We start from the raw sequence: 13,477 nt of genomic DNA, 5'->3' as shown, positions 1-13,477 counted from the left end.
CCTGCCTGAGGCAGGATCAGCCCTATCCAAACCAGCCCAGACAAATCCTTGTCTAACCTAACCTGGTGCACAGCCACAAGACATCACACCCGACCCTGCCACAGGGGAAGCAAGTGGGAGCACAGCTACCAGCGTCCTGCTGCTGCCAGGATGGTTAATATCTGGCCAAGAGATTGCCCCTAGCACAGGGGAAGGCAAAGCCCCCTAGTCTGTACCAGTAAAAAAAATCCCTCCCTGACCCCAACTCTGGCATCGGTCTGAGCCTGAGCGCAGGGGCAAGACCCCCTAGCCAGGACCCTGCGGGGTTGGTGCCAGCAGGAGCATTGGCACAGTCCCCATTCCCAGCCTGTGCTGCAGCCAGCACCCAGCACCTCTGCGGGAGGCTTAAAACCCCCCTGACACACACAGCAGAAATGTGAGGAGGGGGCAACCAATAAAGCTCAGAAGCCTGGGTGACCCCCATAGCAGAGCACAGGCACCGCTGCACCTGGATCATCCCCACCAGTGTCTGTGCCCCTCTCCTCGACACCTCCAGGGATGCAGAGTCCCCCCCTTCCCTGGCATCTCTCCCACTGCCTCCCTGCTCCACCAGTGAATGCATAAACTTCATGCAAGTCCAGCTGGACTGGAGCACGTGTTTTTTGCAAGCCCCTGGGATCAGACTCTGTCTCCCCGCCTCGAACGTGCCTGGCCGGCCGTACTCGACCCGCCTGCTGGGCCTCAACATCCCGGTCTCCCACAATGGGTCTGAAGTTTCCCATCCCGCTGCAAAGCCCAGGTCTGCAGAATCGACCTGTTTCATGGGGAAAATGCTATCTGTCAAGGGTTGTTGGTTGTAGCCCGGTTCGTCTAAGGACACAGGCAGACAAACTTCTTTGGGTAGATATGATATCTTTTATTAGACCGACTAAATCATTGCAAAAATTGTTCTTTGCAAGCTTGTGCCCAAATACGTGCAAAGAGCAAGTTGTCCAATGAATTAGTTGCTCTAATAAAAGATATCACATCCACCCAAAGTGCCTTGTCTGCCTATTTGCCAAGCTGTTTCTGGATCCTGAAATGCTTTGGGTCGGGGCAACAGGAGTGGGGGCATTTCAGCTTCCCAGTGCCCCCGGGAGTGTCCGTTTTTGGAGCCTTGTGCATGAGCCAGGCTCCAGTGGTGGAAATGTGTGGACACTTCCAGACCTGTTTGCAATGGAAACCAATGCCAAGAGCATTGGAGGGGCAATGCCAGGCTTTGCCGTCGGCTAATCTGCTAACCCTCCACATAGGGAGGTTCGAAACCCTCTCTAAAGCCTCAGAGGCAGCAGACAAGCTCATCCCCTGGGCAGCCTATTTATTTCCCCCTCCCACCGTTCCCGGCTGAGCCGGTGCCCCAGACCTCAGACCGCAGCATGCAAGCCTTGCACGCGGGTGTCTTGCTCTCCCCGGGGTGGTGACCAGGCCCGCTGTGTTCACAGCCTCAGCACAGCATCCCCGACATCTTCATCTGGATGATGAACAACAACAAGCGCATCGCCTATGCCCGCATCACCTCCAAGGACATCCTCTACTCCATCGTGGATGAGGAGACCGGGAAGGACTGCGCCAAAGTCAAGACCGTCTTCCTGAAGGTGACCGGCTGCCTCTCTCCTCCGCCGGCCGGAGGGATGGGGTGGAGAGGAGAATGAGGACAGGGGCAGGGGGAGGCAGACACAAGCTACTGACCAGTGCTGGGTACCAGGCTGTATGGACCGGCAGTCCAGTCTGGAGCAGCAGGAGGTCCTATTCGAGGTTATATGGACTGGTGGTCTGGTTGGTAATAGTAGGAAGTCCTCTACCAGACCATGTGGACCAGCGGTCTGCTCTGTAATAGCAGGAGGTCCTCTACAAAGGTATATGGACTGGTGGTCTGTAATAGAAGGAGATCCTCTACCAAGCTGTATGAACCGGTAGTCTGTAATAGTAGGAGGTCCTCTACCAAGCTATATGGACCGGTGGTCTGTAATAGCAGGAGGTCCTCTACCAAGCTATATGGACCGGTGGTCTGTAATAGGAGGAGGTCTTCTACCAGGCTACGTGGACCAGTCTGCTCGGCAATAGTAGGTCTGCTACCAGGCTATATGGACTGGTAGTCTGATCAGGACTAGCCAGAAGACCTCCACCAGGCTGTATGGACCTGTGGTCTGGTCTGCAACGCAGGTGGTCTTCTACCAGGCTATATGGGCCAGCGGTCCAGCCCGGTATGGTAGGCGAGGGGGACGTGACCGGAAGGACAGACGGCCCCAGTCTGAAGCAGCAGGAGGTGGGCGGCTGGGGCTGGGGACGTGGCTTCCCTGCGTCACCCCCTTTGCTCCCTGTGCTCAGCTGCCCGGCAAGAGGGGCTTTGGGCCGGCCGGCTGGACGGTGCAAGCCAAGATGGACATCTACCTGTGGCTGGGCCTCAACAAGCAGCGCAAGGACTTCCTCAGCGGCCTGCCTTGCGGCTTCGAGGAGAAGAAGACCATCAAAGGCCAAGGCATCCCGTCCTTCCCCCCCATCAGCCTCCTCTACACAAGTAAGAGCCCCCAGCCCAAGCCCTTCCCTCTGGGGCTTACTGGTGAATATAGGGCACGGCCGGCTCTGTGAGGCCACGTTCCTCCTCAGTGCCAAGGCACGGCAAGCGCTCTCCATCCAAAATCTATGAAACCTATGAAATCCCGATGGGTCTGTGCACCCGGGGCTGGGCCGGTACCATGCATGCCCTCTTCCCCTCCTGATCTGAGCTCAGTGCCTGGGTTTCGCACTAAACCCCCAGTCTCACCACCACCATCCTCCCCCCCAGAGAAACAAGTCTTCCAGCTCCGTGTCCACATGTACCAGGCCAGGAGCCTCTTCGCCGCAGACAGCAGCGGTCTCTCAGACCCCTTTGCTCGGGTCTTCTTCATCACCCAGAGCCAGTGCACAGAGGTAAGAGCATTTCCTGCATCCCCCAAAACCCCCGAGGAGGTAGCAACCTCCTCGTGCTGCCAGCAAGTGGAGGGGCTCCTTCCTCTCAAGCCATGGGAGTCTGCCCTGTGGGTCGGGACCTGCGGGGTTTGGACCACACTGGGGGTTATAAACCAGCAGCCGGACCTTGCCCGTGGGGTAATTGCTATCCCCACCATTCATCAGAGGGTAGCTTGCACTGAGAAAGCAACATGCCCAAGGTCACAGAGAGTCAGTGTCAGAGCCTGGGTTGCTCCAGGAGCAACAGACTCCCCCGATACCATTCACTGGACCTCACTTTTCCATTGCCCTTCCAAACATGCTCCTCTCAGCCTTTGCAAATGAAGACACAGCCTCTTGCAAAGCCTTAAGGAGACCACTCCCAAGCCCCCGGCCCCGTGACACCATCTGCACTCCTTGCTGCGCTGCTGAAGCATTGCCCTTGTACTGCAAACATCTTGGTGCTGGATGGGTGGTGGGACCAGCAGCCTGGTGGGACCGTGGCTGTTGTCTCACCTCCGCTGAGATGCTCTTTCATGTCCCCTTGCTCCCAGGTGCTGAATGAGACCCTGTGCCCCACTTGGGACCAGCTGCTGGTCTTCGACAACGTGGAGCTGTTCGGAGAAGTCCATGAGATGCGGGACGATCCCCCCATCATCGTCATTGAGATCTATGACCAGGACACGGTGGTAAGGCCAGGCCTGGACCTGCTGGGAAGTCAGGCATTGAGGGTGGGGCTATCCCCATCCATGGACAAGTGCCAGGCTTTTGGGTTATAGAAACAGAACCATAAAAGCATAGAAAATGAGGGTTGCAGGGACCTCAGGAGGTCACATCTAGTCCAACCCCTGCTCCAAGCAGAGCCAGCCCCAACTACATCATCCCAGACAAGGCTTTGTCTACCTGAGGCTTCAAAACTCCAAGGATGGAGAGTTCACCACCTCCTTGGGGAGCCTGGTCCAGTGCTTTACTATTCATGACAAGGTTTTTCCTAATATGCAACCTCAACTTCCCTTGCTGCAGCTTGAGCCCATTGCTCCTTGTTCATCATCTGCCCCCACCGAGACCAGCCCAGCTCCATCCTCTTTGCAGCCCCCCTGCAGGGAGGTGAAGGCTGCTATTCAATCCCCCTCGGGCTTCTCTTCCGCAGACTAAATCAGCCCATTTCCCTCAGCCTCTCCTCACCAGTCATGTCCCCCAGCTCCTGAACAATTTCCATTGCCCCCCACTGGACTCTCTCCAATGTGTCCACCTCCTTTCTGTAGTGGGGGCCCACAACTGGACACAAGACTCCAGATGTGGCCTGTGTAATGCATGTCCTGCTTCAGCAAAGGAAGAGGGAGGTGTGGTGGTGCTGGCTGTATGCTTTTAACTGCACATGTGTGGCATGTTCCTGTTTACATGAGTAAGAGCGAGCTCCTAGATCCCTGAGAGCGGGGACCAGGTTTCTAAGCTATTCCCCTCCTCTGCCCCCCAGAAGACCAGGCAGCTGTGGGGAGAGAGCATTCAAGGAACCAAGTGAACTGAGGCCTCTGTTAGAAAGCAGGATTTGCTTATTAGATCTAGCTCCAAGCAGCGAAGCAATGGGTTTTTATTACTTACCACCACTCGTGGCACTTGAATGAGGGGACACGCAAGTCACATCCAAGGAAGTGACTTGGGAGGAAAGTTGAAAACCATCCCAAGGCTGGTCTGCATTGCACAAAGAGAAAAGACTGAGGAAACTGGGCTGATTTAGTCTGCAGAAGAGAAGATTGAGTGGGGATTGAATAGCAGCCTGCACCTCCCTGCAGGGGGGCTGCAAAGAGGATGGAGTTGGGCTGTTTTCGGTGAGGGCAGATGACAGGACAAGGAGCAACGGGCGCAAGCTGCAGCAAGGGAAGTTGAGGTTGCATATTAGGAAAAACTTTCTAACTAGGAGGGCGGTGAAGCACTGGGACAGGCTCCCCAGAGAGGTGGTGGACTCTCCATCCTTGTTGAAGACCCAGGTAGACAAAGCCTTGTCTGGGATGATGTAGTTGGGGCTGGTCCTGCTTGGAGCAGGGGGTTGGACTAGATGTGACCTCCTGAGGTCCCTTCAACCCTCATTTTCTATGATTCATGTGTGGCTCTCCGTGCGACAGGATGTGGGGAGGCAGGGACCATAAACAGTTTCCAGAGGGGACCCAGCTCATTCCTCCTGCAGGATGGATCCACCAGTGGATATTAAATATGATGGTTAGGGCTGCCATCCCCACCCGAACCTCCCCAGCCTCTGAGTGCTGGGCGCTGCAAGGGGAGAGGAGCTGGGGGTGGATCAGCCTTGCAGACACGCTCTTGCCCTCAGCATCTGCTCTGTGCCCCGGTGAGAGATGGGACCCTGGGCTGGAGGGGCCTGGGGTGTGAGCCAGGAGGGCAGCTCTGCTGTCCGTCATCCACAGATTTGCAATAAGTGGGGTGGGGTATCACAGCATCTGCTGGAAGTCATGTCAAGAGGGTCAGTCTGGATCCCTCCATCCCTCCAGGGGCTCTGACACCTGCTGGGACCACCCTGGACTTCCTGTTTCACCCCTTCCCCTGCAGCGTGCTTGTGTCAGGGCAGCCCGCCTGCTTCTCCCTCTTGCCATGCTTCGCTGCCAGCTGCTGTGTTTGTGGGATTCCCATTGCCTTAGCTAAGGGCAAAGCATCCAGTCCTTGGGGTTGCAATTCAGTCTGACATGTAACGACTGCCGGTGCTTTGCAGTTGTCTGCATCTGCTTGGTTTAGCACCCCAAGACCGGATGCGTGGGGCTTTTGCTCCGATGCTGCAACACTTTGGTCTCGCTGTTTTCAGGCGTAGCTGGAAATGGGGTGCAGACCCCTCACCGCAGCAGCAGCTCATCTGCATCCCATGCCCATAAAAACCCTCAATCCCAAGTAACGGTCTCCAGTTATCCCAGCTCTCATCCTCCCACCATGCCTGGGAGGGGCCGTGCATGCCAAGGGAAAAAAGCCCATGCTTCCTCTCTCTGTGGTGCCAGGGGAAGGCAGATTTCATGGGCCGCACCTTTGCCAAGCCGGTGGTGAAGATGTCGGATGAGGACTACAGCGGGCCGCGCTTCCCGCCCCAGCTGGAGTACTACCAGATCTACCGGGGCAACTCCACCGCCGGCGACCTGCTGGCTGCCTTCGAGCTGCTCCAGGTAACATCTGAGCCCCGACCCAGCCTGGGGACATCCATCCGGGCTGCATGCGGGTTGCAATCACAGCACTTGAGAAGTGTGTAGGGGCATCGAGAGAGACAGGGATCAGCACAGCGAAGAGCTGGGGGAACCTTGGCTGCGGTAGCCAGGGGACGGTGTGATGCTCGTGCTAATGCACACGCCACTGGAGCTGGGATGTGCTCCCAGCTGAGATTTCCTGCCTGTTTCCAAGCCACCTGGGGCCAGGCACTGAGATGCCCTTTCGGGTGGGGGCCCTGATGTTCAGGTGCGCCCTTTGTTAGAGTCATGGCTTCTCTCATCTCTTATTTTAATCCAACCCAGCCTGGTGTTTTCCAAGCACCTTCCTCCCTGAGAGTTGTCCAGGGGCTGGAGTCCACGTCCCTGCTGTCCCAGCAGCCACGTTCCACCGGCAAATAGCCTGGCTCTTAGGCTGTGTACAGCAAGCACCATCGGTGGTGGCACCAGCCCATTATACAGCCTTGCAGCTGAGAGGCGAGGCCTGAATGACCCAGGGGAAGTGTCCTGGGGGGGTTACAGACTACATCATCCTCTGAAACCATCTCTTCCAGTTGTACCAGCCACATCCGCGATGCATCGTGATAAGCAGATGTGTGGACATGGACACGTGTAGCTTGGGGAGAAACCGGCTGCAGGGGGTGTAACCAGCCTTGTGTTCCTTCCAGATTGGCGCCGGGGGCAAGTCGGACTTGCCCCCCATCGACGGTCCCACAGACATGGACCGGGGCCCCATCCTGCCTGTGCCCATGGGGATCCGGCCTGTGCTGAGCAAGTACAGAGTGGAGGTAATAGCCCTTGGGGGGTCAGACTTTTGCAAGCTGCAACTTCTACATGGCTCATCCCATCACCATTCGGCTGCCCTGCCATGCAGCATAGCTTGCAGCATTGCCTGAGATGCTGAGATGATGCATCTGCTTTGTGGGGCTGGAGGGGCCGGGCTGGAGAAGGACTGGCCTCTCTTACCTGGAGATGCAGGTCAGGACCGATGCACTGAGCTGTGAGGGGGGAAGGATCCGGGCATTGCAGCTCATCACTTCTGGTGTGCAGGGAGGGGAGTTTGCTCAGCTCCTCTCTGGTCCGAGGTCAGCTCCAGCCAGCTTTTCTCTCCTTTGCTTTCACTGGACTGAACTCGATGCAGTTAATGACAGGCCAAAGGCTGCGGCCGCTCAGAGCCCTGCACCCCGCGCCGAGCCAGTATTGCACATCGATGCCCTCAGAGACCGAGGCTTACAGCAGCAGAGCTGAAGGTCCTGGCAGCTCTGCACCGTCTGCCCTACTCTCCCAGCACTAACCCCCATCAAAAAAGCAAACAAAATGATTGGGATTATTGAGAAGGGAATTGGGAACAGAGCAAAAAGAGTTATGAGGCCCCTTGATAAATCCGCAGCGCGTCCACACCTTGAACCCTGCACCCAGCTCTGGTCCCCGCTCCCCCAAACGGAGAAGGAAGAACCAGAGAAGTGTCTGGCCCCGTACAGGGCAGCTCTTACGTTATGCTCTTCTCTCCTCCCACCCAGATCCTCTTCTGGGGGCTGCGGGACCTGAAGCGCGTGAACCTGGCACAGGTCGACCGGCCCCGCGTGGACATCGAGTGCGCCGGCCGGGGCGTCCAGTCCTCCCTGATCCAGAACTACAAGAAGAACCCCAACTTCAGCACCTTGGTCAAGTGGTTCGAAGTGGTGGGTCCTGTCTGCTCCCGCCCGAGCCCCGGCAAGCCAGGAGGTCACTGTGATGGGCACAGCCCTCCTTCTTGCTTGGCCGGGGCGGGCCGTGAATAGGGGTCTTCATCAGTGATGCATCCGCAAAGGCCGGTGCAGGGCTAGAGCGCCTGGGGGGCTCGCAGGGTCTGGAGCATTGCTCTCCTGCTCTTCAGGCTCTGTTGGCATTTTGATTTGAGGACCCCATGCCATGTGGGCAGCCCCCCTCCAAAACCCTGCTGCATTAGCATAGGAGGGGGGAGCTCTGTGCTTCCCAGCATGCAGCCCCCACCCCATCCCAAGGGCTCCAGCATTTCTCCTAGGGTTGCATTGCCTCTGCTAGCTCCTTCCCTCCATCAAATGTGTCCTGCTTTGCTGGAGGGGGAAAGGTCAATCTGGGCCTTCAGGACTACCAGCCCCCAAATCAGCATCCTAGGTGAGGGAGCAGAAGGGTCCACTAGGACATCTGGTGCATGCACCATGATGCATCCTACTAGGGTAGAGGAGGTGAGGGCACCCCCGAGCCTAGGCAGGGAGCTCAAATGGTCCCAGAGAATGGGCTATATCCCATGCAAGAGGAAGGCAAATAATCCGCAATGGTCCCTGCTAATGCGGCCAGAGCGGGGAAATCCTCCCCTGATCCCAAGCCCGGTTTCACCCAGACAGGTGAACCCAAATCCAGCTGTTCAAGGGGTTTTCCTTCCTCTCCAGGACCTCCCGGAGAACGAACTGCTGCACCCACCCCTGAACATCCGGGTGGTGGACTGCCGGGCCTTCGGGCGCTACACCCTCGTGGGCTCGCACGCCGTCAGCTCCCTGCGCAAGTTCATCTACCGGCCCCCGGACAAGAAAGCCCAGCAGTGGAGCACCACAGGTACCCAGCCCGGGCCGCAGCAGGCTCCAGGCCCGCTGGAGGGAGCGAGTCGGATGCGTGTGGGGCTCTTGTGGGGTGAGAGAGAGGAAGTGGCATTTCCTGGGAATGAAAGCATCTCCCCAAGCCCACATGAGACCCACCGCCAGGGTTGGCTGCCGGGGGAGTGTGAGCCAGTGGTCAGGGCAGGGGGTCAGCAGGACTCTAGGCTGTCGGGGCGAGTGACGTGAGGCCCTGCCAGGCTCCGTCTCGGACACAGCCATGCAGGCTCCCAGGGGGAGAGGATGGGGATATTGGGATCCCCTTTGTTGCTGCCAGGCCTGGGCAGGGCTGTGACCCATGCATGTCGGTTTTCTGCTGTGCTGCTAGGAAGCAGATCCTGCCCCCTCACTCCCATTCACATCCATCCAGGGAATAAGGCAACAAGGGGCTGTTGAGAGGCCCTGAGCATGTGCCAGTGAGCCCACCCAGACCCCAGCCAGGCCCAGGCTTGGCCCCTCTCTGCACTGCCCTGTTCCTAGGAGTGGGTGGGGAGGGGACAGGTATGAGCGGGCTGCGTGCCTCACATCAGTGTGGGCATCCTTCTCCAGGGCTGGCCTGGAAGATGGGATGGATGCACCCTTAGCAAGTGTGTGGATGACGCCAAGCGGGGTGGGAGTAGTAGATACGCCAGAGGGTTTGGCTAGGATTAAGAGTGACCTAGATGAATTGGAGGATTGAACCTCAAAAGAAATCCTATGAGGTTCAACAAGGACAAGTGCAAAGTCCTGCACTTAGGAGGGAGCGATCCCATGCACCGGTGCAGGCTGGGGGTGACGGGCTGGGCAGCAGCTCTGCAGAAAAGGACCTGGGGGGACAGGGGACAAAAAGCTGGACAGGAGCCAGCAGTGTGCCCGTGGTGCCAGAAGGCGAACGGCATCCTGGGCTGCATTGGGAGAAGCACTGCCCGCAGACGGAGGGACGTGATCCTTCCCTCTATTCAGCACTGGGGAGGCCACATCTGGAGTCCTGTGTCCAGCTGTGGGCCCCCCACTGCAGAAAGGGTGTGGACACATTGGAGAGAGTCTAGTGGAGGGCAATGGAAATTGTTCAGGAGCTGGGAGACATGACTGGTGAGGAGAGGCTGAGGGAATTGGGTTGAGTTAGTCTGCAGGGGGACTGAATAGCAGCCTTCACCTCCCGGCAGGGGGGCTGCAAAGAGGATGGAGCTGGGCTGGTCTCAGTGGGGGGGGTGATGAACAAGGGTGGGGGAGATGATGAACAAGGAACAATGGGCTCAAGTGGAAAAAAGGGAAGTTGAGGTTGGATATTAGGAAAAACTTTGCGCACTAGGAGGGTGGTGAAGCACTGGAACAGGCTCCCCACAGACGTGGTGCAGTCTCCATCCTTGGAGGTTTTGAAGACCCGGGTAGACAAAGACCTGGCTGGGATGATGTAGTTGGGGCCGGTCCTGCTTGGAGCAGGGCGTTGGACTAGATGTGACCTCCTGAGGTCCCTTCAGCCCTCATGTTCATGATGGCCATGCAGCACCTAGTACCACCAAGCAGGATCAGACCCTTCCCACCCCAGGCATTTCTCCATGAACTTGGGTAACCCAGATCCAGGTACTTTCCCCACAAAGGGTGCTTCAGCTGAGCTGGACTTTCCCATCCCCTCTACTCTCCCTGCCGGGGCAGGGCTCTCTTCCTGCATGACTCTCATTCCCTCCTCCGTTGTCCTCTCCGTCATCCCCGTCCGGGCTGCATTCATCTCCTGATCTCAGTCTCGTGTCTACACTGTCTCTTCTCTCTCTCTTCCCCTGTCTGTCTCTCTCTCTCTGTCCAGCCAAGCTGCTCAACCTCTACATGGCCCTGTCAAATGGAGGCCCCTACTCTCACCCCGCAGGCGAGATCGTCGTCAACATGGAGCCAGAAGTTCCCATCAAGAAGATGGAGACAATGGTGAAGCTGGAGGCCGTGAGTATCCCAGGAACTGCTTGGCTCTCAAGGGAGCTGCCAGCCCACCTGTCTCGCGGTGTGTGCAATGCATCCAGTGCCTGGGGTGAAAGGGCCAAAGTGGGGGAAGCTGCAGGGATCAGTGCAGATCTGGCCTGGCCAGAGAAGAGATATCCAGGGAGCAGAGTTATCAAGTTGGCTGGGAGCACAGCAGAATAGAAAGCAAAGTCCAGCACATGCCTGATGTATCCGAGCAGCTCCCCACGAGCAACCCGGCAGGGACACGGTCCTAAGCTCAGCTTGGGGTCCCTGAAGCACCAGGCTGTCATGCAACGTGCAGTTGGCACCTCCTCCCTCCCTGCACCCTGCATCCGAGTCCCCTGCGAAACAGTACAGCAGCGTGTGAGCGCAGCCACGGGACAGTATTTGGGGGTTCCCGTAGCAAAGGGGCAGAGACGGATAGCCCCGCTGCGTGCATGCACACGCTCGTGTGTACGCATGTGACTCCTAGCACGTGGATGTGCATGTGCATGGCAGGCTCCTAGTGTACAGGTGGACATAGAGTCCCTCACCTGTGCGGGGGTCTTGGTGCACGCGGACATGGGATCCCAAGTGTGTGTGCATGTGTGTGCAGACCCACACATGCACGCATGCATACACAGATGCACATAAATGCACACACATACACACAGGTGCACACACACATGCACACATACACACAGGCAGATGCACATGCATACATGAGCACACATACACACACACACACATGTGCCCACACACATGTATGTGTATACACACATGCATTCTCACACATACACAGGATCCTAGTGCATGAACACCCATACCGTGCCAGGTTCCTATGGCACATGTACCTGAGTGTAGAAATCACACAGAGCCGCAGCATGACTGCAGGGCTCTTGCACACATACACACATGTGTGCACAAGCCCCTGGCCTGGGCATCTGAGGCTGAGCCACCCCAGCCAGCACACATTCCCGGACACGTCCCCTGGATCCCAGTCCATCCCCTTCCCAGCTGGCCCCAGGACATATCCCATGCCACCAGTCCAAGAAGCATGTCCCAGCAGCAGGCCTCTCAACCAGCCTTCCTCTCTAGACATCCCTGCATGTGGAGCTGATGTGGGGCCCTGCATCCATGGCCTTTGTGAGGGTGTTTGCATCTCCCGTGCTCTCTCTGTGTACATGTGTGTGTGTGCAGGGCGTGGGGCTGCGTGTGCATATGTAACATGGCTCTCTCCTTCCCTGTCCCCTCTCTGCATCCGGCAGAACTCGGACGCGGTGGTCAAAGTGGATGTGGTAAGTGATGCCCGGGCCCCGCTTTGCCCTCCTCCCTCTGCCCCGGGTCTGATAGACTCGTGGCTGCTTTGCTTCCCTGGCTGCTGAGCCGTCTGGGGGTGCTGGAGGGGTGGCCAGGGATACCGGGGGCATGAGCCTGTGGAAACCTGGGGCATCTTCCCAGACACTGGGATCAGACCCTGCTATGCTGATCCTTGCTGGAAGCTGGATCATGCTGTAGCTGGCACTGAGACCCCTGAGCTAAGCCGTCCCCAGGATGGGTGCCCCCAAAGGGGCTGTTCTGGTCAAGCTGCCCCCCCACCTTGGGGGAACCCCCACCAGCTCCATTGTCATCCATAAATTGGGGCAGTGGGTGGCAGGAGGCTCCGGTGAGGATGTGCCAGGCTGGGAAACTCAGGAGACCCAGTTGCTGCTGCTGACTCTGCTACTGACTTTCTGCGTGGCCTTGGGCATGTCACTTTGTTCCCCCATCCTTACAGGAAGGTCTCTCATAACACAGACAACTCCCAAGGACTTCTAAATAGCCCCGTCCCTCTAGCATCTGAGTGACCTGGACTGAAAGGCTCCTTCACCTTGATCCCATATCTTTCTTTCTCTCTTTTTCCCCATCCTGCTCCTGCAGCCTGAAGATGAGAAAGAGAAGGAAAAGAAGAAGAAGAAGAAGAAAGGTGGAGCGGAGGAGATGGAGGAGGAGGAGCCCGATGAGAGCATGCTGGACTGGTGGTCCAAGTACTTTGCTTCCATCGAGACCATGAAGGAGGTAGGGACAGTGCTGGGGATGGGCAGGGACAGAGGCCACGCTATAGGGGACCTCGAAGTCTAGCGTTCGAGGGGCAGATTCACTGCCATGCTCCGGGAGCTTGGCACCACGGTGCTGTAGCTTGCATCGCTGGTAAATGCAGAACTGCGGGATTGTCCCATGAATCTTCCCCTCCACAACACCATGCCTGGAGCATCCTGCTGTGGGGGTAAGAGACACCTCCAACCTTCCCACACGGGTCTCCTCCAGTCCCTACTTCTCTATGATGATTCCTCCAGCAGCGTTGGAGCTGGGCACGTGACACCGAGCCTGCTCTCACAGTGTGGTCATTGAAAATTTGGTTTGGAAGTGGCCTCAGGAGGTCACATCTAGTCCAACCCCTGCTCCAAGCAGGACCAGCCCCAACTACATCATCCCAGCCGAGGCTTCATAGATTCATAGATTCATAGATTGTGGTGGATGCTTTGGTTCATGAGAGGTAAAGCAGGTCCTGACCGCCCACAATTAGGAAATGGTTTTATTCCATGAAACATATGGGAGTTGACTTCAAAATCCCAGGGGAGTCACATCTGGGGGTAGCTATAAGAAACCCTCCCCAGGTAGGTGGTGGTGAAAGGCCCAGCGTGGTCATAAGCCCGTGTGTGCCATGTCAGACCCTAGATCCGTCTTGCCCAGTCTCCCGTGTCATACGGTGGCAGAGAGCTGGAGGGGAGAGCGAACAGGGTCTGAGCAGGCTTTTCCCCCTGTCCCTCT

The 13,477-nt window shown here is 57.4% G+C and overlaps 1 protein-coding gene across 1 annotated transcript in view; it reads left to right on the top strand.

Annotated features, from left to right (window-relative positions):
* Positions 1-13,477, top strand: part of OTOF (otoferlin) — a 151,907-nt gene that overhangs the window by 118,810 nt on the left and 19,620 nt on the right. The window contains exons 22-32 of the mRNA XM_014526912.1: positions 1,461-1,613; positions 2,347-2,536; positions 2,804-2,928; positions 3,501-3,635; positions 5,946-6,107; positions 6,812-6,931; positions 7,664-7,825; positions 8,555-8,717; positions 10,539-10,669; positions 11,935-11,964; positions 12,587-12,724. Of these exons, the coding sequence (XP_014382398.1) occupies positions 1,461-1,613; positions 2,347-2,536; positions 2,804-2,928; positions 3,501-3,635; positions 5,946-6,107; positions 6,812-6,931; positions 7,664-7,825; positions 8,555-8,717; positions 10,539-10,669; positions 11,935-11,964; positions 12,587-12,724 (1,509 nt within the window). The remainder of the gene's footprint in view (positions 1-1,460; positions 1,614-2,346; positions 2,537-2,803; positions 2,929-3,500; positions 3,636-5,945; positions 6,108-6,811; positions 6,932-7,663; positions 7,826-8,554; positions 8,718-10,538; positions 10,670-11,934; positions 11,965-12,586; positions 12,725-13,477) is intronic.

Source organism: Alligator sinensis, unplaced genomic scaffold (genome assembly GCF_000455745.1).
Source record: "Alligator sinensis unplaced genomic scaffold, ASM45574v1 scaffold1757_1, whole genome shotgun sequence".
Lineage (NCBI taxonomy): Eukaryota > Metazoa > Chordata > Crocodylia > Alligatoridae > Alligator > Alligator sinensis.
The sequence above is the reverse complement of the archived record's forward strand: the minus strand, read 5'-3'. Positions and strand labels throughout refer to the sequence as shown.